The sequence below is a fragment of the Typopeltis vanoorti genome, chromosome 5 (genome assembly GCF_054136105.1).
Source record: "Typopeltis vanoorti isolate ZY-2024b chromosome 5, IOZ_Tvanoo_1.0, whole genome shotgun sequence".
NCBI classification, from domain to species: Eukaryota; Metazoa; Arthropoda; class Arachnida; order Uropygi; family Thelyphonidae; genus Typopeltis; species Typopeltis vanoorti.
This window is the reverse complement of record NC_143553.1, coordinates 6145279-6172141: the sequence shown is the minus strand read 5'-3', so window position 1 is coordinate 6172141 and position 26863 is coordinate 6145279. Positions and strand designations below refer to the sequence as shown.

The following is a 26863-nucleotide window of genomic DNA, read 5'->3' as shown; positions in this document are numbered from 1 at the left end:
TCATCTTGTAATATTTTCCAGAGTAGATTTCTGTTCAAGTTATCATATGCCTTTTTGTAGTCAATAAATAGAAGAAAAAGTGCTTTTTTTTTAATCTGTGAATAGACACTTCTATCGAGATTTGTGGTATGTTGTTTTTCTGTAATACAAGTGTCCTTCAGTGATTGTTTTTGGAGTTAGTTGTTGTCATCTCTATACAATGTATTTTTGGTTACCGAGAAGATGGGGTCAGATTCATAGCGGTGGAAGAGAAGACGAAGATAACATAAGTTTTCATTATTTAGATATTTAGTATACTTAAATGTGTTTTATACTTATAGTTAACTTTTACTTATATAGTTATACCTATAGTTATACACATTTATACTTATTTCGTGTGTAATAGTTCCTCTACACTATTTTGAATAATGGCAGCAGTGGCAGCTAAAATTGCAAATGGCATATCACCAAGTCCCCCCCCCCCCATTTCAGGAGATTCTCCATGTAGAGAGAGAGATGAGTGGTATGATAGAGGGCGAGAATAGCGAGAGAAATATGAATAAAATAATGAGAGTGGGGAGTGTGGAAAGCTTCAATGATTGTGAAGTTTTTGGAGATGTTCTCAGTGGGGAGGATGAATGACAAATAAGAGTGACTGACTTGCAGAGAGAGATAGATGAGCTGAAAGATCAGGTGGAATGTCTAGAGAAAGAGATGAGAAGTGTGAAAGTTGAGATTAGGCGAACGGAAGAGACGAATGCAAGGCAAATCAGAGTAGGAGTGAGAGAGTTATGGGAATGATAGAAGAGGAGAGAGTTGGAACAGTAGAAGAGGAGAGAGTTGGAACAGTAGAAGAGAGGGAATGAGAGAGAGTTATGGGAAGAATGATAGATGAGGGGAGAATAGAAACTGTAGAAGACAGGGAATGAGAGTTATGGGAATGATAGAAGAGGAGAGAATAGGATAAGTGGAAGAGAAGGAATGAGAGAGAGTTATAGGAATGATAGAAGAGGAGAGAATGAAAACCGTAGGAGAAAGGGAATGCGAGAGAGTACCGGAACCAGGGATAGAGTGATGTCAGGAAGGTAGATAAGTAGGGGAACACAGAAAGTGTTAGAGGAGAGAGAGTGAGGGATGCATGTGAGGAATCGAGGAACAGGGTGGTAAGAGGTGTAACGTATGGGAACTCAGTGATCTGTGGTGTGCAAGATAGGATGCTTAAGGAGTGTTTACCTGGAGGAATGATAGAAAGTGTAGCTATGGCAATTAAGAGAGGTGAAAGGGTAGATGAGATGATTGCGATGGTAGGAAAAAATGACTTGAGAGGTAATGTAAATTGGGCAACAAGAGATATGAGATTATTGTTTGAGGTAGTACGAAAGAAGACGTAGAGAGGAAAGATAGTGTGCATGTTGCCTAGGTATGATAGTGATGAGCTGATCAGAAGAGCAGTAATATTGAATAACATAATAGCTAGAATATGTCAGAAGAGAGGATTGGAATATGCGGATGCTTGAAGTGGGTTTGAGGACAGAAAGGAATTGTATGCAAGAGACCACTTGCATTTGAATAAGGAAGGACATAGGCATCTGGAGAGATTGCTGTTCTGAACGAGTCAGTGTATCAATGCAGGGAAACTAGAATGCCCAGGGTGGATGGTAGCAGGGATTGCTCTCTTGTGGGAATGGGTACTTGGGAGAAGGGGGACAACATCAGGTAACACAGAGCCCAGTGGAGTCTAGAGGGGATAATGCTGGGTATACAAACAGTGGCATTTTTATGCTTTATACTAATGCCAGGAGTATCTGGAATAAAGGAAAAGAATTGGTGGCGCTGATAGCATCAGCCTGGTCAAAGATTATTGGGATCACTGAGATGTGGTTGACAGAAGAGGATATAATAACAGGAAGAGAAGTAGCAGCGTACATTTTTCAGCAGGATAGGAAGGGAAAATCCAGTGGCAAAGTACTGCTTATGATAAGTAACAAATTATGTCCTCTAAGAGAGGAGGCTTTGGAGGGCAGTGATGCTAATGATTTTGAAAGCATATGGTGTGAGGTAGAGGTGGGCAAGACAGGATATTTAGTGGAGTGTTGCTACAAACCAAGGAGCACAGAGGATGGGGACCAGGAGATGTTTAGACAATTGAGCTTGGCAAGTGCAATAAGAATGATTGTTATGGGAGATTTTAACTACAGCAGTATAAATTGGGGAGAGGAAGATGCATGTAGCAATAAGGGAATGGAATTTCTATAATTCTTGAGGGACAAATGTCTTAGGCAACATGTAATAGAGGGAACAAGAGGTTCAAGAGTTTTGGATTTGGTCATAGCATCAGAAGAGTTGATAATAACTGAGATAACATCTCTCCCACCAGTCAGAGAGAGTGACTATGTGGTTTTTGACTTGGAAGATGAATAGACATGCAGGGGTATCAAAGGCGGGAATGTATGTGGAATTATAAGACAGGTGATTATAATAGTCTTAGATATCAACTCGGAGAAATTTCGTGGAGGGAGGAATTGGAAAGCTGGGATATCATTAGTGCTTGGGACATTGTGAAGGAATATTTGTTAGCAGCAATAATAAGCTGTATTCCACAAGTGAAGAAGAGGACACAATTTGGTGTAAAGTGGATGACAAACAATATTAAACAGCAACTGCATGTTAAAAATCAAGGAAATCAAGCAACAGTAAGAATTGAAAACTCACTGTTCCCTGCATTCCAATTTGAAAAAGGATCAAGACAAGGATGCATACTCTCACCATTACCATTCAACCAGCGAAACTATAATGAAAAGATCTCTAGAAAAGTGGAATGGAGGCATTAAATTAGGTGGCCGAACAATCACTAACCTACAATATGCAGATGACACAGTGATAATAGCAACAAGCAAACAGGAATTAAAATCCATCCTAAATCATTTAGAATGGGAAAGCCTAAGCCACGGTTTACTAATAAATCAAGATAAAACCAAAATAATGATTTTAAACAACGCAGAAGAGATAGATATAGAAGGAATTGAAATTGTTGACCATTTCAACTACCTTGGAGTGATAATAACAAAAAAAATAGATGTAAAAAAGAGATAAGAAGAAGAATAGCATTAGCTAAGAAAGCAATGACTGATTTAACCAAGATCTGGAAAGACAAGCACATCTCCAAAGAGACGAAAATTAAGCTTGTAGAAACAAACATGTTTTTCGAGTATTTTAATAGTAAATTGATAGATACGATTATCTGTGCACATGGCTCCCATAAAGAGGAATACAAAGATGGCATCCAGGTTGCCATATTTGTCTGAAAATCTTAACTTAAAAGACTTGATTCAGTGTATCTTTGCGAAATGCATGCATTGAGGAGAGTGGTTGGAGTCTGGTTAAACAACGGTAGTGGAATGAATGTGTGCAAAAAGTGTAAAGAATGTGAGGATTTAAAGAGGGTTTCAGGTCGTGTGAGTAATATCGTTGTCGGAAGTGAGAATCTAGGTAACAGCAATATTCGAGGTATGAACGATGATATTTGCGAGGTAGTACTGTGAGAGTGGTGTTGAAAGAGAGAGAATGAAGTTGAGCATACAGAACTATTGAATGAATCATTGGAGAATAAAAATGACAACACTGACGCAATGAATGAAATAGCATTTCATTCATAGAGTAAATCAGCAGCTGGAGTGTTGGTAAAAATCTTTAACAAGCGTACCGACTAATAATCGGCAAAAGTATGATAGAAAAAATAAAATTTGAAAGTGAGTGTAAACAAAATGAAAGAGCGTGTGTTGTATGGGGATTCCTTAGTAAGAGGTGTGTTAGTTGAGAATTTAACAAAATCGTGCCAACCCGGTGCGAACGTAAAGAATGTAAGCGAGTCAATTAGAATGCAAAAACAGCGGGTGAAGGAATTGATAGTGGTAGCGGGTACAAATGATTTGAAAGGAAACAAAAAAGGCTATGAGTGAAGATGTGAAGGAATTGCTTGAGGTAGCAAAAGAAAAGAGTGAGAGAGTTAGGATGGTGAGTCTGTTGCCGCGGTATGACAGTGAAGAGTATAGAAGGAGGGCCATAATTGCCAATGACTTTATGCGTGAATTATGTTTGATGAGTGGCATGGAATTTGTGGATATGTGAAATGAGTTCGATGGGTGAAAGGAGTTATATAAAATGGATGGTTTGCATTTGAATGGATTTGGTGTATGGAGACTTGAAAAGGTGTTGTCGAATGTAGTGGAAGTGAATGTACATGTACAGAACCAGGGAAACTAGTTATTAAGGGGGGGGGAGTAGATATGCAGATTTTAGAAAGACAGTTGAATGTGTGTAATATGCCCAAGCAAGTAGGAAAGAACACGAATCAGAATGGGATAGTTAGTATAAGGCATCAAAATAGGGATGGGACAAATCGGCTTCTGCAATTCATGCATACAAATGCCAGAAGTATTAGGAACAAGAGGGAAGACTTTTTGGCCTTCATTGGCACTTCCAGACCACAGGTTATTGGCATTAGTAAAACATGGCTGACAGAAGATGGCACAGCTAGTGGGATTGAATGTGAGGGGTATGGTGTGTTCAGGAGAGACGGAGAATAAAATGGGGGAGGTGTGTTATTGATGATAGTGGATGAGCTACAGTCAAGGAAAATAGAAGTGGAACTGCAGGATAGAGTAAAGAGCACATTTGAGGCTATTTGGTGTGAGATTGAAACTAGCAAAACAAAATATACAGTTGGTATACATCAGGAGATAGTATGCATAAGCAAATAGAAGAAATGAGTGGAAGGAGGGTAATTATTATGGGAGATTTCAACTATGGCAACATTGATTGGAAGGAGGAGAGGACACATGGGAGGAAGGAATTGGATTTTATGCGGTTATTAAGGGATAACTATCTGCGACAGCATGTAATGGAAAATACTAGGGGTCAGAGAGTGCTTCACCTGGTAATTGCATCTGAGAATTTGGCTGTAACGAATATGACCATGTTGCCCCAACTGGTGAGAGTGATCATGGGGTCTTGACTTGGGAGGTGGCTAGTGTGGAATTTACAATTAAGACATTATACATGTGGAATTATCAGGCTGGTAAGTATGACAAGCTTAGGCGATTGATTGGTACAGTGCCATTGCATGTAAAACTGCAAGGGCTAGAAGTTGACAGTGCATGGGAGGCGGTTAAATGGATGAATAACACCATTAAGCTTGAGCCGCAAAAAAAGAAACAACTATGGAGGGAATTTAAGGAGAAAGGTGACCAGCAGGCACATGAACAGTATAAAGCCCAAGCCAGAAGGGTAACGAGTGTGATAAGAAAAGCAAAAAAGGATTACGAAAGAACATTGGCCGTGCAGGCTAAAGAGAATCCTAAACAGTTTTTTGAATATGTTGCAAGCAAAAGAAAAAATGTATATGGCAGAATGATATTAAAGAATGCCGATGGTAGGGAGGTAACCAAATCAGTCGATGTAGTTTAATTACTGAGCGAGCACTTTGCAAGAGTATATCATCCAGGTGGTGACATTGCAGAAATGAATGAACCAATAGATTATACGGGAATTGTGGTGATTGAGGTGGTGGTGAGTAGTCTATTGCAAAACCTCGATGTCAATACATCTGTGGGATTGGATGTATACCAGCTCATGTCGTACATGAAGTGGCTAAAGAATTGTCAGTACCCTTGACCATTTTGTTTAATCTCAGTCACGGGTCTAGGTTAGTCCCAAGGGGGGTGGGAAGAGGGGAAAATAGTTCCACTGCATAAAGGAGGTTCCAAGACTACTGTTGTAAATTACCGACTGATTAGCATATCAGGAATCGTTGTCAAGGTCTTGGAGAAACTAGTCAAGAGAAGTGTACAGGATTGGATAGATGTAAATGGGATACTGTATGGGGGGGCAACATGGTTTTGTGAAGGGTAGATCATGCCTCAGTAACTTGCTCACGTTTTATAACACAGTGATGGCTGAACTGGATAAGGGTAATGGGTTTACAGTGATTCTACTGGACCTTGCTAAAGCCTTTGATAGAATACTACATGGAACTCTAATCAGTAAACTGGAGCAAATGGGGATGGATATAGGGTTGGTGAGATGGATAGGAGGGTGGTTGATGGAGAGATACCAGAGAGTGGTTTATTCAGGAGTGGAGTCCAAAAGACGGCCTGTGACTAGTGGTGTGCCGCAGGGTTCTGTTCTTGGACCACTACTTTTCAATTTGTTCATTAACGATATAGGAAAGGGTCTGAAAAGAAGTGTTCACTTGTTTGCTGATGATGCAAAGTTGGGTAGAGCAATTGTGAGTGCTCAGGATGTCAAAATTTTGCAGGATGATTTCGATAGTTTGGAGGACTGGGCTAAAGAAAATGGATCTCAATTTAATGTGGCAAAGAGTAAGGTTATGCATTTTGGAGTGAAAAGATTAGCAGCAGTATACCACATTGGTGGAACCGTACTCCAGGAGACTGATGAGGCCAGGGATTTGGGAGTATTAGTGGATAGGGAGTTGAAGTTTAGGGGCACATTGCAAAAGTGGCTAAATCAGCTCATCAAATCACTTGGTTACTGAAAAATACTTTAACAAGCACAGACAAACAAGTTATTGTTCCTCTATATCGAGCCCTGATAAGACCCCATCTGGACTACTGTGCCCAGATATGGACGCCAGGGTTTCTTTTTGATGGGGAGGAGATGGAGAGGAGCCAGAGACAAGTGACCAAGATGGTGGTAGGTCTGTGGAATGAACCTTATGAGAACAGATTGAAGATTTGTGGGTTGCAAAAATTGGTTGATAGGCAGAAATGGGGTGATATGATTGAGACATTCAAATTACTGAAGGGTTTCTATAAGATTAATGCAGAAGATATTTTTGAGAATAGGACTGATAGTGGGAAGACTAGGGGCCATACATGGAAGCAAGGCAAGAATGTGGTTAACAAGGGTGCTAGAGCTAGGTTTTTTACTTGGAGAGTGGTAAATGAGCAGAATAAGCTGCCAGAGTCTGTTGTGGGTGCTATGACTGTGAAGAGTTTAAGGTGAGGTATGATGAACACTGTGTGAATGTCGAATAGTTGTTCTTGACATGATGTTAGGGCCTCCCTCGATGAGTCTGTCGACTCCTTGGAGTTGCCCGAAATAATAATAATAATAATAATAAAACCTTAGTTTTTTTTTATATTTCTCTATGCTTCTGAGTCTTGGACTATGAAAATTATGACAGAAGAAGAATTGAGGCGTTCCCGCTTTGGTGCTGGAGAAGATTGTTAAGAGTGTCTTGGACAGAAAAGCAAATAGATAAAAGTATCCTAGAAGAACTGAATATCCACACAAGACTGGTAAACATAATTAAAAAGAGAATGCTGCAATATTTTGGACACATATGTAGAAGGGAAGGCAACTACCTGGAAAAAGTAATTATCTAGGGTAAACCGTGTGGGAAAAGAAGAGGAAAACCCCCCAAACAGGTGGATTGACCAAATATTAAGAACGCTTAAACTAGAACAAGTAATAAGAGAAGCACAGGAGAGAAAGAAATGGCAAAGCATCATCAGTAAGGTCACAAGTCCTCCTACATGAGGAGATCCGAGAGAGAGAGAGCATGTTAAAACAAGGCTATGGAAGAATATCAGACACAGTCAAGGAGAGTGACTAGTATGGTGAGGAAGGCAAAACTGTAATATGAGAAGTGATTTGCCCTAAGATCCAAAGAAAATCCTAGGGAATTTTTTAGCTATGTGGCCAGTAGGAGGAGAAAGGATTGTGGAGAATGACATTGTGGGATAAAAATGAGAATAGAGTGACTGATGCAGAGGACATAGTGGAATTGTTCAATGAACACTTTATTGGAGTATTTCATCCTGGAGGAGTAAATTTAAATACTAGAGGGATAGGGCAGGTTCGAGGTTTAGAGGTGCAGGAGGAGAGTTTGTTCCAAATACTGAGAGTACTCTGGATGTCAGTAAAATTGTGGGACTGGATGGTATTTCACCACGAGTTTTGAGAGAATGTGCTAAAGAACTGACAGCTCCTTTGACCTGGCTTTTCAATGAAAGTCTGGCTACAAGAAAGGTGCCCAGGGAATGAAAGGAAGGTAAGATAGTGCCATTGCATAAGGGCAGTAGCAGACTGGAAGTGTCTAATTATAGGCCAGTTTGTGTGTCATCAGTTGTTGTTAAGATCTTGGAGAAATTTGTGAGGATCAGTGAGAATCAACATGGATTTGTTAAAGGGCGCTCTTGCTTTAGTAATATGATTGCCTTTTATAATAAAGTTACAAGAGCAGTAGATGAGGGAAAGTCATATACTGCCATTTTCTTGGATTTAGTGAAGGCATTTGACAGGGTGCCACATGATAAGCTGATATTTAAGTTGCAGCACATGGGTTTGGATGTCAGGTTGGTCAACTGGATTCAGGATTGGCTGTCCAATAGGAGAGAGTTGTGTATGGTGGGGCAGTTTCAAGGAGGCAGAAGGTTACAAGTGGGGTCCCACAGGGCTCAGTACTGGGACCTATATTGATTAACCTTTATATCAATGACATTCTCAGTGGATTTCAGGGGATATATTCAGTTGTTTGCGGATGATGTGAAGCCAGGAAGCGTTATTAGTACTAGTTCAGATGTAGCCCTGGAAGAGGATTTGAATAAAGCTAGACAGATGGGAAAATGAATGAGGGTGTTGGTTTAATGCAGCAAAAGGAAGTAGGGGAGACAAAAGATCTTAGTTGATGATTAATAGAAACCTGAAGCTGAGGGGACATATTGCAAAGTTGGTGAAGGTAACACAGAGGATTACTGCAATAATGAGAAGGACGCTGACCTGCAGAGATAGTTTTCATTCCGTTGTATAAGACCCTGATCAGAACACACTTAGACTATCGTTCTCAGATTTGGTCCCCAGGATTTGAAGGGGATGAATTAACTGTGGAAAGGGTACAAAGGCAGATAACAAAGATGGTTTCAAGACTATTCAATGTTAGTTATGAGGATCGGCTGAGGGAATGTGCAGAGTTTTGTGGGTAGAAGAAGGAGAGGTGATATAGATGATATGATTGAGACTTTTAAACTGTTGAGAGGTGGTTACAGGGTTGACACTGGGAAGTTCTTTTGCTTGGTTGAACAGCGGGAAGGAGTGATGACAAGGGGCCATCCCTGGAAGTTATGAAAGGAAGGTGTGAGCAAAAGGGTGAGGAGAGGTTTCTTTGCATGGAGGGTGGTTGAACTGTGGAATGCATTGCCTGATAGAGTGGTGTGAGTGAGAACGGTCAATGAGTTTAAGGAGTGGTATGATAGAGTTTGTGTTTCCCAGGAGGGACCTCCGGTGATGAGTCTTGATAGACTTTGTGTTTCCTAGGAAAGAGTTCCCGCGATGAGTCTTTTGACACCATGGAGGCCTGAATAATTTTAATAAATTTTAATAATTTTTGATTTTGATGAAAGCAAATTAATGTCACTTTATCCTTTTAGATGGGAGAAATATTTTTTGATTCTTTTTCCCAGTTTCATATCAATTATGGATTTATGTGAATAATCCATATTAATTATGTGAAACTGATACTTGGCAGATTCACAGAATTTTCACATTTTCAGAAGTTCTGATATGTAGCCTCCTTCACTCTCTAAAAAACTGTAGTCCCCTTCGTAAACATTCTATGGCCTTTCCTATATAGGTCAAACTTCTAGAAGTTTTGAGATAAGAAAAAAAGGGAACATGTCAATGACACAGCTGAGGAAAGAAAGATTAGGTTTAGATTAACATCTTTTCCATTGCATGCCATGATCCATTCAAACAAGACCTCAAATTCCTTATCTATAAGAAAACTTCCTCTCTTGTGGAATAAAAGAATCTAACACAAGTAAAGGGGATAAAAATCCCTTATTGTTTTTTAGCCAGTATGCGAAACTAGTTTTGCATACTGGCTGAAAAACAATAAGGGATTTTTATCCCCTTTACTTATCAACCTTGCCAGAAAAAATAGCCGTTTGGCTTTTCATCTTAGAATCTAACACAGTCATTTTTTCTCACAGCTTGCTCAACAAGAATCAAGGACTATAAGTGACATGTGGAAATCCTTTATTAGATCTCTGTATGCCAGATTTCAACTAATCATCTGCAAACAGTTCCAGAAAGTCACTATCTCCATGTATTTTCTGTTATTTATACTACAACAGTTCTTGACATTGTAGCTTGTTAATTCATATTATTCATATTGTGTATTTGTCAAGCATATACTTTACCTAAAGAAGTTCCAAATTGTGGTAAAATTACGAGGGTATGCTGAAAAGTTGTAACAATCATCATGAAGGAATTGAGGTAGAACCATATAACTTATACATTATTCTACATATTTCCCACAAAGTCCTATACACTTCACTGTTGCATCATCCCTTGTTGCAAAAACCAGTCCTCAGCAGACATCTTTGTTCAGATTTGGGTTACGTTTGAGCATTTCACATGCTTCTTTAAATTTCCTCTTGAACCAGGTTTTGGTGCAGTGTATGGACTTTGTATTTTTCCAATCAATTCTGTGGGATGTTTGGAGTGCATGGTCAGAAAGGGCCTTTTTTTCCAAAATAGAGGTATTTAATGTGTCGTTTGTGTTCGTCCTTCCTAATTGGGATGGTTCGCCCTGTTTCCCCTATGTATGGTAGGTTACATGTGCATTGTATTTTGTATATCCCTGGGTGGGCTAGGTGTGGAAGAGGATCTTTGAAAGAGCTGAGTAGGTGTCTTAATTTTGTTAGGGGTTTTGAGGTATTTGTGTAGTTCTGTTTATTTTTTCGAAAATGCCTCTAACATAAGGTATGGCAATAGCATTCTTGAAATCTTTTTTGTTTTTACTAGTATCTCTGTGGAGGATCTTGTGAATAGTTTTTTTACTGTTTACTTATCCATTTTTTTTATAAATGTATGGTTGATGATCTTGTATTCCTGGTTTAGAGCTAGAACCATGTAAGTCCAGCTTGTTCAATTGAACAGATAGTTTGAGCTCTGTGTTTAAGGGTGCTTATGACACCTAGTTTTGTGTTGGGTGGTGACATACACAAGAATTTTTGTGTATGTACTGGCCTGTGTGTGTGTAGGTTTGTAGTAGACTGAGAAGGAGAGACAGCCTGAGGGAAGACGTGTGTCTATGAATGGAAGAGAGTTGTTTTTCATCTATTTCAATGGTAAATTGAATACGTTTGTGTTGTTTGTTCAGGTGGCTAAGGAATGTATTTAGTGCTTCATGGCCGTGGGGCCAAATGGCAAAAATATCTGTGTTTTGTGTCCCGAAATTCGGAAATATGTATAATTCCCTCTGTTGTTGAGATAATGATAATTTTAAGTAGGCTTTGAGTGCTTTATTTATTGCATAGAGTTTGCTGGTAAAATTGGAAACAGTTCTCCCAGATCCAACTTTTATTGAAAGTTTTTCACCTTCTGGGAGTAGGAGGAGAGCACCAGTGCCTCCATTAATCATATTAGTGTCTGACGATCCATTAGTATAACAAATAACTTGTTTGAAAGATGAAAGAAGGTTGATAGTATTTAGGCCTTTTTCTTTGAGCATTTCTTTTGATTCTTTTTTTTGTACAGGATTGGGTAAGGTTTAGATTTATGGAAATATTTGAAGGTAAAGCTCTGAAAATAGAGATTCTTTGCTTATGTGGGCATTTAGATGATCAAGACCTATTTTCTTCCTGATAGTGTCATCATATTGTAAAGTTGATCTGTGAAGTATGCCTTTTTGATTCCAATGTGCATAAGTTTTTAGGGAGATATGATTGCTTTGGTATCTTGTGATATTATTAATGAATTTTATGGTGACAAATTTCCATCTGTCCTCCAGCAGGTTAAGCCCACATTCCTGTTGACTCTGATGTTGTTAGTGGATGAGACTGCACCAGTGATAATCTTGAATGGTTTTGCTTGTGCTTTGTCTAATTTTTCCTTTACTGATTAAGCCGAAGGTGACCAGATAGGTGTTGCATATTCCATTATTGGCCTTATTAGTGTAGTGTAAGTAGTTTAGAGAATTTTTGGCTTTTCACCCCAACTTGTTCTGCAAAGCCTTTTCAATATATTTAGTTTTTGAGAACCCTGTTGGAAGTGTCAGAGATGTGTTGAGCAAAATGTAATTCCTGATCAAGCTTAATACCAAGGTATTTTGGATTTGTGACTTTTTTAATTAGCCTGTTGTTGATCATGACTTTGAGATTGTAGGAATGTCTATTTTTCCTGTCCATATTAAAGGTACTTAATTTTGTTTTATCTGAGTTCATTTTGAGTTTAAGTTCATCTGACCATTTTTCTAATCCTCTCATGGATTTATTTAGAATCTCTTCCAATTGTTTAATTTTATCGCTAGTGTGCCAGCTATATCATCTGCATAGTAAGCCACTTTTGTATTTTCTGTAAGGCTGTTATTGATGGATGAATGTTATTGACATAAAAAGGAATAGTAAGGGACTGAGTACTGAGCCCTGGGGAACATCAGCCCAGGTTCTCTGCTCTCTAGATATTGCTGCATCGATTCTAACCTTGATCTTTCTTTCTCATGAAATCAGTGATCCAGATTAAAGCATTTCTCTAATTCCGATATGTACTGTTTGTATTAATTTTTTTATCCAAACACGATCAAAAGCAGCAGTTGTATCAAGGAATATGGCAGTTGTCTTTTTTGTTGGTTTTTACTGAAATGAATCTATTATTTTTTGGCAGTAATTGATCTGTCGTCGAATGACAGGCTCTATAGGCAGTTTGGTAGAAGTTAATTTTCTCATTTTTTGTGAGCAAGTGTATGATTCTTTCAGTAATTTACAGAGTATACTAGTTAATGCGATAAGTCTACACCTTTGAAATTCTGCCGCATTTGTGTCAGGTTTACAATAACTGATTTTTTCCACTCTTTTGGTAGTTTGCCAAGAAGTATTAAGAATGTCTAGAAGTTGTTCTTTGCATTTTTGATGTTTGATCATATGACCAAAGATAAGATCATTACCAGGTTTATTAGGTGCAGTATTTTTGATTGATGAATTTAGTTCACTTAACGTAAATTCTTCAGAGAAGATATTAGATTGGTATGTCCCTGCTTGTTTTAGTATTTTACTTGTGACTTTATTGAGGATCTTGTCTTCCAAATTTCCTGTTCTATTTTGTTATATCCATTAATTTCTTTCTGGATTCATCAGTTTTATTAATTCTAAATTGTTCGTTGATATGATCTCTTTCTATGATCATTGAATCGATATTGTGATCTTTCCAGTATGGTATCCAGGTATTTTTCCGTTTGCCTCTTGGTATTGCTGCTTTGGCAGCTTTATTGATGTGTGAAGTAAGGATGTGCAATTTTAAAATTTGCAATTTAAAACTTAGAAATATTTTCTAATATTTCTAAGTTTCCAGAGACAGGTTCATCTTGACAAAGGTTCTACAGGATTTGGGTAATCCTTGTCCAGTCGGTTTTTCTAAAGTTCCATGTCCTCCTGATTTGCTGTTCTTAATCAATCTTGAAGTTTAGTGTTGTTATTATGGGTCTGTGGTCACTGATGGCATTTCCCAAAATTTTCCATTGTGCCCTTGATTCGATGCTATAATTAATAGCTGTGATGTTGATAGCTGATTCAGTTCCCGTAGTTCTAGAGAGGGAGACACGTACTCTGTCTGTTGTTAATTGTTGTGAGTTCCAAATCTGTAAAGAGGTTTTCCAATTGTTGACCTTTATGGTCTAAATCAGTGGAGCCCCACGTTGGGCTTTTTGCATTTAGGCCACGAAGTATGATGGTTGTATCAATTGGAGTTTCACTTAATTTTTCAATGATGTCTGTGCCAATATTTGTATTATCAGGGTAGTTGACGTTTATAATTGAAATAGAATGATTTGGTGGATGTATTTCAACAGCTTGAGCTTCCATTGAACTGTTATTATTTAAATATTGATTTCGAATGATTTCTTTGAATTTGATTTCTGGGCATCTTCAAAAGGATAGCAAGCCCTCCACCAGTTTCTCTCTCTCTACCTTTCCTAAGAATTGTGTATCCTTTAATACACAATTAAATCCATATCCATATTGCTTGTCTACAAGAAAGAAAACTAAACAAAAATCTGAACATTGTTTTTGTAAAGTATGTATTTAAATTCATCCATTTTTCTCTGACTACCATTGATATTGAGTCGCAAAATGTTAATATGGGTCCTCGTAGCATATTTTCCATCAGGAGCCTGAACTGCAGCCCCAGATGTGGCATTGGTTGATTTTTTTCTGTGACTCTTCATTGGAAAATTGGATGCCGTTGCCACATTGGTCACCTTGAGACCAGACCATAAGAAATTTGGTCAAAAGCTGGAGGGGGGGGCACGAAGAGTGTGGTCGGACTTCCCCCAATTCCTTTTGATAATCCTTCATACATTGCTGTTGTATGAGTTCTTGTTGACATTGCTGCAGTATCTACTGTGATTAAATTATTTTGGAACATGGATTACAAGTAATGCCTGCATGTGCAAAGTATTCCAAGTAAGCTTCTCTCCTTGGGACGTATATATACTACCTACCAATAATTGTTCTGATGCCTCTGTTATTTAAAGTTATGGCGCATTCCAGGTTTGTTAATAACATAAAAACTGGTGTACAGTAGTAGGAAGCAGTATTTCATCATGGTAGTTGAATACAGGTGGTATGGCAACATGATGTGAACTCCGTGACTTCGACAGAGGTGTCATCATGGGCTGCTACATTGGCAGCATGTCCATACATGCTGCCATTGCTGCTCAACTGGAGCATCCAAAATCAATGGTTGGCGATGTGATCAACAAATGGAAACATTCTGGCATCACTGGTGTTAAACACCTAGTGCAGCCACCATAAATGACTGACAGGGAAAGGAGGGTGTTAAAACAGGTGGCATAGATCATCCGTGATGCGTTCCAGAGCACCAGTAACACCATGGTGAGCACTAATACTGTATAAAAAGAACTCCATTTACTGGATTAATGGAAGAGCAGCAGCACACAAGCTGAACATTGCAACAATGAGCAAGGCAGCTCGTCTGGCATGGTGCAAAGAGCATGTGAACTGGACAGTTGACCAGTGGAAAACAGTACTCTGGAGCAATGAATCAAGGTTCACCTATATTTCCAGTCTGATGGCAGGGTGTAGGTAGTCTGGTGAATGTTTGTCACCACAGTGTGTTGTGCCCACAGTAAAGTTTGGTGGTGGAGGAGTAATGGTGTGAGGTGCATTCAGCTGGTCGTTGTCTGTAGCTCTATGAAGGCAGCTCAGTACCTTGACATTCTGGATAATCAGGTGCTGCTTACACTATGGAGTTTTGATGGAACAGACTCATGTTATACTATCAAGATAACAATGCCCCATGCCCCATGCACAAAGCTGCAGTTGTTTTGGAATGGTATGAAGAGATGGGCATAAAACAACTGCCTTGGCCTGCATAGAGTCCAGCCCTCAACCCCATCAAACACCAAAATTATTTCATTTATGACCAAGTGAAAAAAAAAAAAAAAAAACTTTCTACAGAAAAGTTGGATAAGGTAATAGTTAATCAAGCGCTCGATAGAGAGCTTGTGGCCAAAAACATACTGGATGTCAATTTAATGTGGAAAAGTGTCAGATTGTGTAACACATTGAGGGAAATGTACTTGTGGAAATTGATGAAGCAATGGATTTTAGGGTAGTAGTAGATAGAGAGTTGAGGTTTATAGGGCATGTTGATAAAGTAGCCAGGGTATCTCACAGGATTACTAGCCTATTTGGTTATATATTGTCAACAGACAGAGAAAAGGGAGTTATCATTCCTCTTTATAAAGCCTTAATACAACCACATCTAGATTCTGTGTAAGATCTGATCACCAGGGTTTCTTGAGGATAAGGAAGGTGGAGAGGATCCAGAGGAGAGTGACCAAGATGGTGAATGGAATGTTCCCTAAGGATAGATTGAGAGTTTATGGATTGCAAAAGTTGGTTGAAAGGTGAAAAAGGGTACGTATAATTATTAAGAGATACCTTCAGGGAGTCAGGAACTGATCGAGGGAGGCCACACTATTTGCATCAACTGTAATACCTGTTCTTGAATTCGTTCATGCTACTTGCACACACAACAGCAATCCATTCCAATCATGTACTACTCTATGAGATAAAAATCTAGCCCTAAACCCCTTCTTGATAGCATTCATTCTCATCTCATCTTCCATGGATGACCTTGCATCGTTTCCCCACTCTCCATAAAATGAAAAATTCCATCTACTGAAATTCTGTATAACCCTTTCAGAAGTATGTAAGTCTCAATCATATCACCCCTCTTTTTCCTGTTTGCTAGTATCTGCAGCTTATAAATTCTCAATGTCTTCATAATCAGTATTCTGCAGTCCTGATATCATTTTTGATATGCACCTTTGCACTCTCTCCACAGTATCAGAATCACAATGGAAACCAGACCAGTGTGGAATAGTCCAATTAAGGTCTTATCAAAGCCTTATAAATAGGCAATATGACTTCCTTATCTTTACATGTCAAGGTTTGTTTCAGCATTGCCATTATTCTCTGAGTTATATTTACAATTTTTGCTATATAACCCTTGAACTTCAACTTCCTGTCTACTAAACTCCAAGATCCCTAGCCTCATCAGTTTCTTCAAGCATAATCCCACCAATATCATACGACATTAGATATCTAATCACACTCACGTGCATGACCTTACATTTATTAACATTGAAATGAAAGCCATTTTCACATGCCCGCAATTTCAGCTTATTCAAATCATTTTGCAAGTACTGCATAACAGCACACTCTTGATTACCCCTACTTATCTTTGCATCATCAGCAAATAGCTGTATGTCTAATGTCAAATCTTTTCCAATGCCATTAATCTACAGATTGAATAACAATGGATCAAAGACTTATCCCTGAGACACACCATTGGTTACCTTGAATCTTGCAGATTCACAACCCCCTCCATATATGACTTTTTGATATTTGTCAGTCAGCCATCCTCTTATCCATGCAATAGTTTATAATCCAATCCCGTTTTCTTCAATTTATGCAACAGTCTTCCATGCTGTATTCTGTCAAAAGCCTTAAGCAAAATCCAAAAGTATCATAGTGTATCCATTCCCCTTGTCCAACTCAGTGATAACATTATTATAGAATGTGAGCAAGTTGCTAAAACATGACCTTCCTTTAGTAAACCCATGCTGTTCGTTTGTTGCAAAGTAGAGAATCTCTGTCAGCCCATTTCTGAATGCAAACCCTAACTAACATTTCCAAAATCTTCACTGCCGCTCCTGTGTATCCAACTAGTACTAGAGCAGTTGCGCAAACTGAATAACGATTCTGCGACAGGGATGTATAGCAATTCCATTGCAAAGACTGATGTATCCAACTATTGACCAATCAGCAAAATTTTTTTTTGCTGATTGGTCAATAGTTGGATACATCAGTCTTTGCAATGGAATTGCTATACATCCCTGTCGCAGAATCGTTATTCAGTTTGCGCAACTGCTCTAGTACTTCCTCATCATCCACATGAGTTTCCTCAATGTGAACAGGTAGCAGTGAGTTCAATGTTGCATATGCCAGGTTGATAGCTTTTAGCAAAATGGCTGCTCATTAGTTGAACAATCACTTCTGCATCTGTCATCCTCACACCATCTGCATTCAGTAGAGATATTTTTTTATATTCATTTTGTCTTTTACTTGCAGCATAATGATGGAATTCTTTAGCTTGCAGAGCTCGTTTCATACTGGGACTTAGCTTTCCATACAACAGTTGTGATTTTGGCCTGCTGCTTATATTTTTTACAACTGGCATCATCCTTGTGCATGTGGTGTTCCTTTCACATCATCCTCTTTTTTTTTTTTTTGACTCCTACCCTATTTATTCTTCGAACTCTCAGGACACATTCTGATATTGTATCAATTAAGTATTTTTTAAATGCTTCCTACGCACTGTCAATATTCTTCTAATCCAGCAACCGATATGATTTCACTAAACCCAGTATACTACTTGGTTGGTCATCTATTCCTGCTTTGTAATTCAGCATGTAAACTTTTCTGAATGGAACATTCATAAACTTAGCCACTTCCCAAGTGAGTACTGCATGATCACTGTCACCAACCAGAGGTAGAATAGTTACATCCTTAACTGACATTTAGGTTATGATAGAAACATTTAAGTTACTTAAAGGATTTTATAGGATTGATGCAGCAGAAATGTCTCAGCATTTGACTAGAAGGAGCAGAACAAAAGGTCATTTATGGAAGCTGGATAGGAGTGTGGTTAGCAAGGGTGTGAGGACTAGATTTTTTGCTTGGAGAGTGGTGAATGAATGGAATCAATTGCCTGAGTCAGTTGTAAGTGCTCTATCTATTACTGGTTTCAAGTGGAGGTATGATAGATATTGTGTTGATAGTTTGGTTCTCCCACATTGAGTTTTAGGACTCCATGGAGGTAAAAAAAAAAAAGAAATTCACATTTGACATTCGTAGATGCCGTATGGTCACTGCCGTACCACACATGGTTTTGGCAATGATGTCTTCTGCTAGAATAAGTGGTAGGGTTGCAGATTCCCTTTCCACACAAAGTTTGTAGGACAATCACAAACATACATGTCTATGGCGGGATTCGAAACTCACAACCTATTGGCTGGAGAGCGGACACGCTAACCACTCGGCCAACCAGACAGGCTCCATGGAGGCATCTCTCCAATAATAATAATATCCAAATGTTTTTTCAATTTCAGTGGACACTTATAATTTCTATTTATTTATTGACATGTAAACAGGTTAACACCAGTACAGTGATTAAAATGCAAGCTATTATAATAAAATAGGAACAGAATTATTCAAGAATACTTTCTGAATAAATGTCCTTTCATGTAATATTTAATGAATTTATTGGCTAATTTTGAGCAGAAAGATATAAAAGATGTCTTCTTGCATAGACAGCTACTATATAAAATTTCTTTTCATGAAACAGTAAATTTTTTTTAGTGAACACGAATGAATTCAGTGAGGGGGTGTCTGTGTCTTGTTTTATACTACAAATATATAAGTCAATGGACACTTATTGAACTGATTTAACTGTAATTAGTAATTACAGTTAAATCAAACACCAATAGTCCCAGCACCAAACCTTGCAGCACACCACTAGTCATCTGTTTTTGCTTTGATTCTGCCCCTCCATATAATACTTTTTGATATCAGTCTAGCAGCCACCCTCTTATCCACTTAATCAGCTTCATATCAATTCTCCTTTGTTCCAATTTGCATAACGGTTCCATGTGGTATTCTGTCAAATGGCTTTGAAAATCTAGCGGAATCACTATATAGCCATTTCCTTTGTACTCTGCTGGACAAAGGAAATGGCTATATAGTGATTCCACTGGATTCACTTCACACCCTTCACAAAACCAGGTTGCCCCTCATACAACATTATATTATTATTATTTCGGGCAACTCCAAGGGGTCGACAGACTCATCAAGGGAGGCCCTAACATCATGTCAAGAACAACTATTCAACATTCACACAATGTCTATCATACCTCTCCTTGGACTTATTCACAGTCATAGCACCCACAAAACGACTCTGGCAGCTTATTCCATTCATTTACCACTCTCCAAGTAAAAAACCTAGCCCTAACACCCTTGCTAACCACATTCTTGCCCAGCTTCCATGTATGGCCCCTAGTCTTCCCACCACCAATCCTATTCTCAAAAATATCTTCTGCATTAATCTTATAGAAACCCTTTAGTAATTTGAATGTCTCAATCATATCACCCCTTTTCTGCCTATCAACCAATTTTTGCAACCCACAAAATCTTCAACCTGTTCTCATAAGGTTCATTTCATGGACCTGCTATCATCTTGGTCACTCGTCTCTAGATCCTCTCCACTTCCTCGCCATCAAGAAGAAACCCTGGCACCCATATCTGGGCACAGTAGTTCAGATGGGGTCTTATCAAGGCTCGATACAGAGGAACAATAACTTGTTTGTCTCTGCTTGTTAAAGTATTTTTCAGTAACCAAGTGATTTGATGAGCTGAATTAGCCACTTTTGCGATGTGCCCCCTAAACTTCAACTCCCTATCCACCAACACCCCCAAATCCCTGGCCTCATAAATCTCCTGGAGTATGGTTCCACCAATGTGATATGAACAGAACCCTGCGGCACACCACTACTCATAAGCCGTCTTTTGGACTCTACTCCTGAATAAACCACTGTCTGATATCTCATCTCTCCATCAACCACCCTCCTATCCATCTCACCAACCCTATATCCATCCCCTATATGCTGCAGTTTACTGATTAGAATTCCATGTGGTATCCTGTCAAAGGCCTTAGCAAGGTCCAGTAGAATCACTGTAAACCCATTACCCTTATCTTGTTCAGCCGTCACTGTGTTAAAAAACGTGAGCAAGTTACTGAGGCATGATCTACCCTTCACAAAACCATGCTGTCCCCCATACAGTATCCCATTTTCATCTATCCAATCCTGTATTTTTTTCTTGACTAATTTCTCCAAGACCTTGACAACGATTCCTGATATGCTAATCGGTCGGTAATTTACAACAGCAGTCTTGGAACCTCCTTTATGCAGTGGAACTATTTTCCCCCTCTTTCCACCCCTCGGGACTAACCCAGACCCGAGAATCAAATTAAACAGAATGTTCAAGGGCACTGAGAATTCTTTAGCCACTTCATGTACGACACGAGCTGGTATACCATCCAATCCCACAGATGCATTGACATCGAGGTTTTGTAATAGACTACTCACCTCCACTTCATTCACCACAATTCCCGTATAATCTATTGGTTCGTTCATTCCTGCAATGTCACCACGTGGATGATATATTCTTGCAAAGTGCTCGCTCAGTAATTCAACTATATCAACTGATTCGGTTACCTCCCTACCATTGGCATTGTTTAAAATCATTCTGCCATATACATTTTTTCTTTTACTTGCAACATATCAAAAAAACTGTTTGAGATTCTCTTAAGCCTGCATGGCTGATGTTCTTTCATAATCCGTTTTTGCTTTTCTTACCACACTCATTACCCCTTCTGGCCTGCGCTTTATACCGGTCATGTGCCGGTCACCTTTCTCCTTAAATTCCCTCCATAGTTTTTTTTTTTTTGCACCTCAAGCTTAATGGTGTTATTCATCCATTTAACCCCTACTTGATTTATTATTCGGACTCTAGGTATACAGTCAGCCATTGCTTCATGCAAACACTTCCTAACCGCCTCCCATGCACTATCAACTGCAAGGGCTAGATGTTGATCTAGCCCTTCCAGTTTTACATGCCATGGCACTGAACCAATCAAACTCCTAAGCTTGTCATACTTACCAGCCCGATAATTCCACATCATATTTTTATCCACCCATACTTGAATTCTCTTTTTGACCAATTTTTCTACTACTTTAACCACCACTCCTGAGATCTTCAAACCTCCCTTATGCATGGAGATTATATTGCCCTCTTTCCACTCCTTTGGAACTCTACCAGAGCTGAGACTTAAATTAAAGAGCCTAGCCAGAGGCATTGCCAGTTCTCTTGTACAATCTCGCAAAACCCTAGCTGATATCCTATCTAATCCCACAGCTGCGTTTACATTCTGCAATATCCTAAGAACCTCCAATTCATCCATTTCTGTTCCCACATTAATGTCTATCACATAGGTTAAAGCAGTAACCTCACTAGGCTGATATACTCTTGCAAAGTGGTCACCCAGTAACTGAACTATTTTATTCATATCTCTCACCTTGTGACCATCATCATCACTCAATTAAGGTTATTCTTCTTCTTACTTGCCACATAACGAGAGAATTCTTTGGAATTTCCTTTGGCCTGCTCGGCTAGATTTTTCGCATAATCGGATTTTGCCTTCCTTGCCATGCTGATCACCTTTCTTGCCTGAGCCTTGCACTGGTTATGAGTTTGCTGGTCATGTTTCTTTTTATATACAGTTGATTCTGCTTAAATGGGACACGTTGGGACTAATCCATTTTGGCCCAATTAAGCGGCTGCACCAATTAAACGAACTAATAATAAATTCTAAAATAAAATATGTAATATGCAGTAAATAAATAAGTAGGTAAAAATAATAATAATTAGGTACCTATTTTAATGGTTTATTAAACCAAAATACAGAAAATATTTGTACTATGAATTGTGCAGAAAAAATAATGCATACATGATAACTTTTACAATTTCAAATTTTAATTCTGTAAAAATGCATCAAGTGTAGTCTGTCTTTTGCTTTTGAAATTTTGCAGATCTACAAAATCAGCACAGATATTCATTGCGGATAGGGCTTCCTTCATTACTTTCCTGCATAAAATACCGCTGTAACCCGACTATAAATTTTTTGGCCTCACGATTAGTTACAAGCATAGATGGGTCATCATCGCATTCATCGTCAAATTTTTAATGTTTGGCTTCAACAATTGCATCTTCAAAGTTTTCATTTTCATCGTAACATGATAAATTGTCATTTATTGTTGAAAATTCTTCATTATTCATGATAGGAGCTTGCAGTATGTCTTCATTTTCATCACTACTCAAAATTTCAAGAACCTCCAACAAGCAGCAAAGCAGTTTTGTATTGTACTGCTTTTTATAGCTCGCCAACTGTCAGAGACAAACTGTATTGCTTGCAAAATGGAAATTTTTGCACTGATCTGTCTGGCTGTTGATGAACTTGTTAATAGGTTTTCATCAATGGATTCCAGTATGTAATTAACCAATTTTCCTCGATACAACATCTTTAAATTTTTTATTATCCCCATGTCCATTGGTTGCACTAAGGTATTAGGAGGAAGAAATTCCAGCCTTATATTTTTTAGATTATCTAAATGAGGGTGTGCAGCACAATTATCAAGAAGCAACAAAAGTTTCCTCTGCTTACATTGTAATTCTACATCCCAACTCGTAAGCCAATTCCAAAAAATTTCAGAAGTCATGCACGCATTACTATTGGCATGGTACTCTACTGGTAAACTCTCTATTCTTAACCCCTTAAAGCATCAAGGCTTAGCATTTTTTCCTACGATTAGTAGTTTTCGTTTGTCCGTACCCGACATATTTGCACAGCATAACACAGTAATGCGGTCCATTGCCCTTTTATACCATGACAGTGCAATGTGCTTATAATACAAGGAGCCTCTGGCATAGCACGATAATAGAGGCCAGTTTCATCAGTGTTGTAAATATCATCTGAACAGAAATTCTCTAAAAAAGTAAGGATTTTAGTATTTTGCCATTGTTCAGCTTACATTGTCGGCACTGCCCTTTTCGCTGTGCGCTTTTTTAAATTTGATATTGTCTCGCTTTCCATCGAGACAACCAACCAGCAGTTGTTTTAAAATCGTTGTGGTCCAGCTTTTTAGCGATCTCCTCTGACTTCACCTTCAACACTGGGCCGCTGATATTCATGCCTCGCCTGCTAACTATAGAAAACCATTGATCTAATGCTTCTTCGACTTCTGGATCCTTTCCATCACGCTTTCTTTTGGATGTTCCTGGAATTTCTTTCTGTAATGTCCACTCGTCAAGCAGTTGATTTTCTTGTTGTAGGATACGCGCTATGGTAGATTTTGGTACACCAGTTATATCAGCAAGTCTACGATGGCTTGTATTTAATGGCTGACTTTTAATTTTATCCAGCAAAGCAATTTTACTTGAAAGTGTAAAATCATTTCTTAGCATCTTGGCAAAGATTTAAAAATTTTAAATAACATTGACACAATAAATCGATATCGCTAGGTACAGTATATAGTAAGGGTAGATTCTTAAGTAGACGCGTACTTGCCAGATGCACGACGAAAGATAACAGATTCACATCACGCTAGTGTTGCCAAATATTAGTGTACATAGTGTTGCCATATTTTCGAAAAATCCATAAAATATATCAAAAATTGCTAAATTCCTTTTCAGCTACTGTCCCAATTAAGCGAAAAGTTGTCCCAATTAAGTGTTTAAATTATGTATTAATATGTTGGTTTGGTTTCCATTCTTTGAGATTTGGCCCAAAAATGCAGCTTCCCCAATTAACCAGTGGCCCAATTAAACGGAATCGACTGTCTATACCTTCTACAGCTCATACTTAATGACATTAGCCATCCATCTAACTCCTACCTGATAAAACTCTCCTTACCTTGGGTATACAATTTAATACTGCTTCCTCTAAATGACCCTTAACAATATCACATGCACTACTAACATCCTGACTCTGCAGTGTTTTATACCTAACAGATTTAAGCTTTTTCTTAAGCTTGTCATAATCACCTGCTTTGTAATTTCATACAATACCCCTTTTTGACAGAATATTCCTCATGTAGTATGATCTACCAAGTGAAGACTGCATGGTCACTTTCACCAATCATAAGCAACATGGCCTTGGTTATGGATAGCTCTTCTGATCCTTTGACCAGGTCCAATACTCTCACACCCCTCCATCACATGCTGCCTCAAGTAATTATCTCTTAGTAGGTGCATAAATTCTATTTCCTTCTTGCCATGTGATCTTTCTTCCTTCCAGTCTATATTTTCATACTTGAAGTTCCTTATAAAGATCACTTGACCTGTACTCATTATACTAATTTGGCAGTGCATGTCTTCCAGATCAACTGTGGAACTCCCTGGCCTATAGCAACAACCAACTGTATATTTCATCTTGCTGGCCTTAATCTCACACCAGATTGCTTTAAAAGAACAAAACCTTCCTGCCTATCTGCAATTCTTTTTTATCGGCAATTCATCCACTATTAACAGTAGTACCCCTTTCCCCATCCTATCTTCTCTATCTTCCCTGAAAATACTAAACCCTTCACATTCTATCTCTGTAACTACATCATCAGTTATTAGCCAAGTCTCACTAATGCCTATAACTTTTGCCGAGATAGCACTAACCAGTGACAAAAACTCCTCCCTCTTGTTCCTGATACTTTTGGCATTAGTAAATAGAAACTGCAGCATCCCTTAAGGCCCCCTACTCACCTTTATTCCTGAATTGACTACCCTATTCAATATTTTTGCTTGAGAGACTAGATTCTGCCTTTGGTCATTCTCGCCTCATGGGTGCCTTCATACTAATACCTGTTTAAGTTTTCTTGAATTTGCACTTTAGGATACTTGGTGAACGAAGCTCTCTCTCTAGACACCTAACACCAAAACCATCAGAATAGTCCATCAGCTTTTTACAAACCCTTCTTTCCGTCAAACACAGAGCATAGATCCTACATCATTCCTTCTGCACAACCTACATATAGACTCACTCATTTTCTCTCATAGAATACTTTTTGCCTCTCAAATCATTTGTGGCAACCAAGACGATCATTTCCTTCGACTTACTTTTTTGCATCCAGATGGCATGACTAATATTGTGAATTTTTGCATTAGTGAAATATGATTTTGTATTTTTATTAAGTACTCCCCTGATCACTGAGTCTCCTTGATTTTCTTGTTTGTCCACTTAGTCTTTATTATTATTGCATTGGACCACCTGCTTCTTTCTCTTTTTAGCCCTACTAATCTCCTGCTTTTTCTGCAGTTTTTCAGTTTCACACTTTGTCCTGTGAAGGATAGCATTAAAGTGTGCTATTTCTTTATTAATGTCTATTTCATTCTGCTATATTTTCACAGCCTTACTTTTGTCATTAATAACATTTTTCATCCTCCAGTTAGTACGTCTGCTCTACTATCAATTGCTGCATTCTCTCCAGTTTTAATTTTCTCTACAAATACATTTCATAACACCGCACTGCATTGCAGAAAATCCCACAAATTTAGATCACGTCTATTAAGGCTTTGTTCTACCAATATAAAATGAATGCTACCATAATGCTCCACAGACACCTTATTTTATCCGCAATGACTGCAAATCATTCAAGTTCATGATTCAGGTGTGAAAATTTTGTTAGAGTAGTTGTGCAGCTTTAATTTCAAAAAGGCAAAACATTGAGCTTTATTATATGTAGGATATTCATCATGAATATCATGCATATGATAAAGCTCTCTACCCTTTTTTAGGTAGAGGTGAAATTCATCACCCAGTGTACCATCATAATCTTGCTTATTAGAAACTTAAATTCCATGTATGGGTTATAGAAGAGTTTCCAGATTATCTAAATCTTATCACATTCACAAAATGAATATACTCTCTAACAGTCTTTCAGAGATGGAATTCACATTAACAAATAAAAATCAAACTAGAGAAGTATTGAATTAATAAATAGATGGCATATAAATATAAGTAAAATATATATATTTTTAATTATAAATTTAGTCTGACTGTTAATTCTTAAATTATTTTAGACATTTCTGGAATGTGTACGGCTACGCACATTTAGTCGAAATGGGCTCCAGCAGGTGCAGGTAGATACTCATTATCTCCAGCTATATTTATGGAGATTTGTGGCAGATGAAAAGTGAGTAGACTTTATTAGCATGATTTTAAGTGTACAGTCTAACAGATAAACTTAGGTATTGACTGTTATTCATGACTTATTTTTAACAGTATTAACAACACCAAACAGACTGCTTTATAAAGAGATGTTTTATTAACTTGCTTATATTTTGCTTCCCTCAAAGACTCAACTTTAATGAATATGGGAATGACGAACCCGAGGTACCTGATGCTGGACCATGCCTTATTTCATCTAATACATATCTGTTGTATTATTTGTGGACTGGTCCCTACTCTTCTTTTTTTCTTGCCTCTTCTCCCTCCCCAAATCTTTCTTATTTTACTTTTCTTCATTTCTTGCAGTTTGTTTAGTCTTATACTTAGTAGGCTAAACGAACACAGAAGAAGGCAATGGCAAACCACCACTTCTGGATATATTTTGCCAAGAAAATCTTATGAACAGAGGTTTAAGTTATTGTGATAAGAGCAGAGAGGA

General features: G+C 38.3%; 1 protein-coding gene across 1 annotated transcript in view; it reads left to right on the top strand.

Annotated features, from left to right (window-relative positions):
• Positions 1-26863, top strand: part of Vps51 (vacuolar protein sorting 51) — a 421027-nt gene that overhangs the window by 357683 nt on the left and 36481 nt on the right. Inside the window, exon 19 of the mRNA XM_090392235.1 lies at positions 26277-26389. Within this exon, the coding sequence (XP_090248361.1) occupies positions 26277-26389 (113 nt within the window). The remainder of the gene's footprint in view (positions 1-26276; positions 26390-26863) is intronic.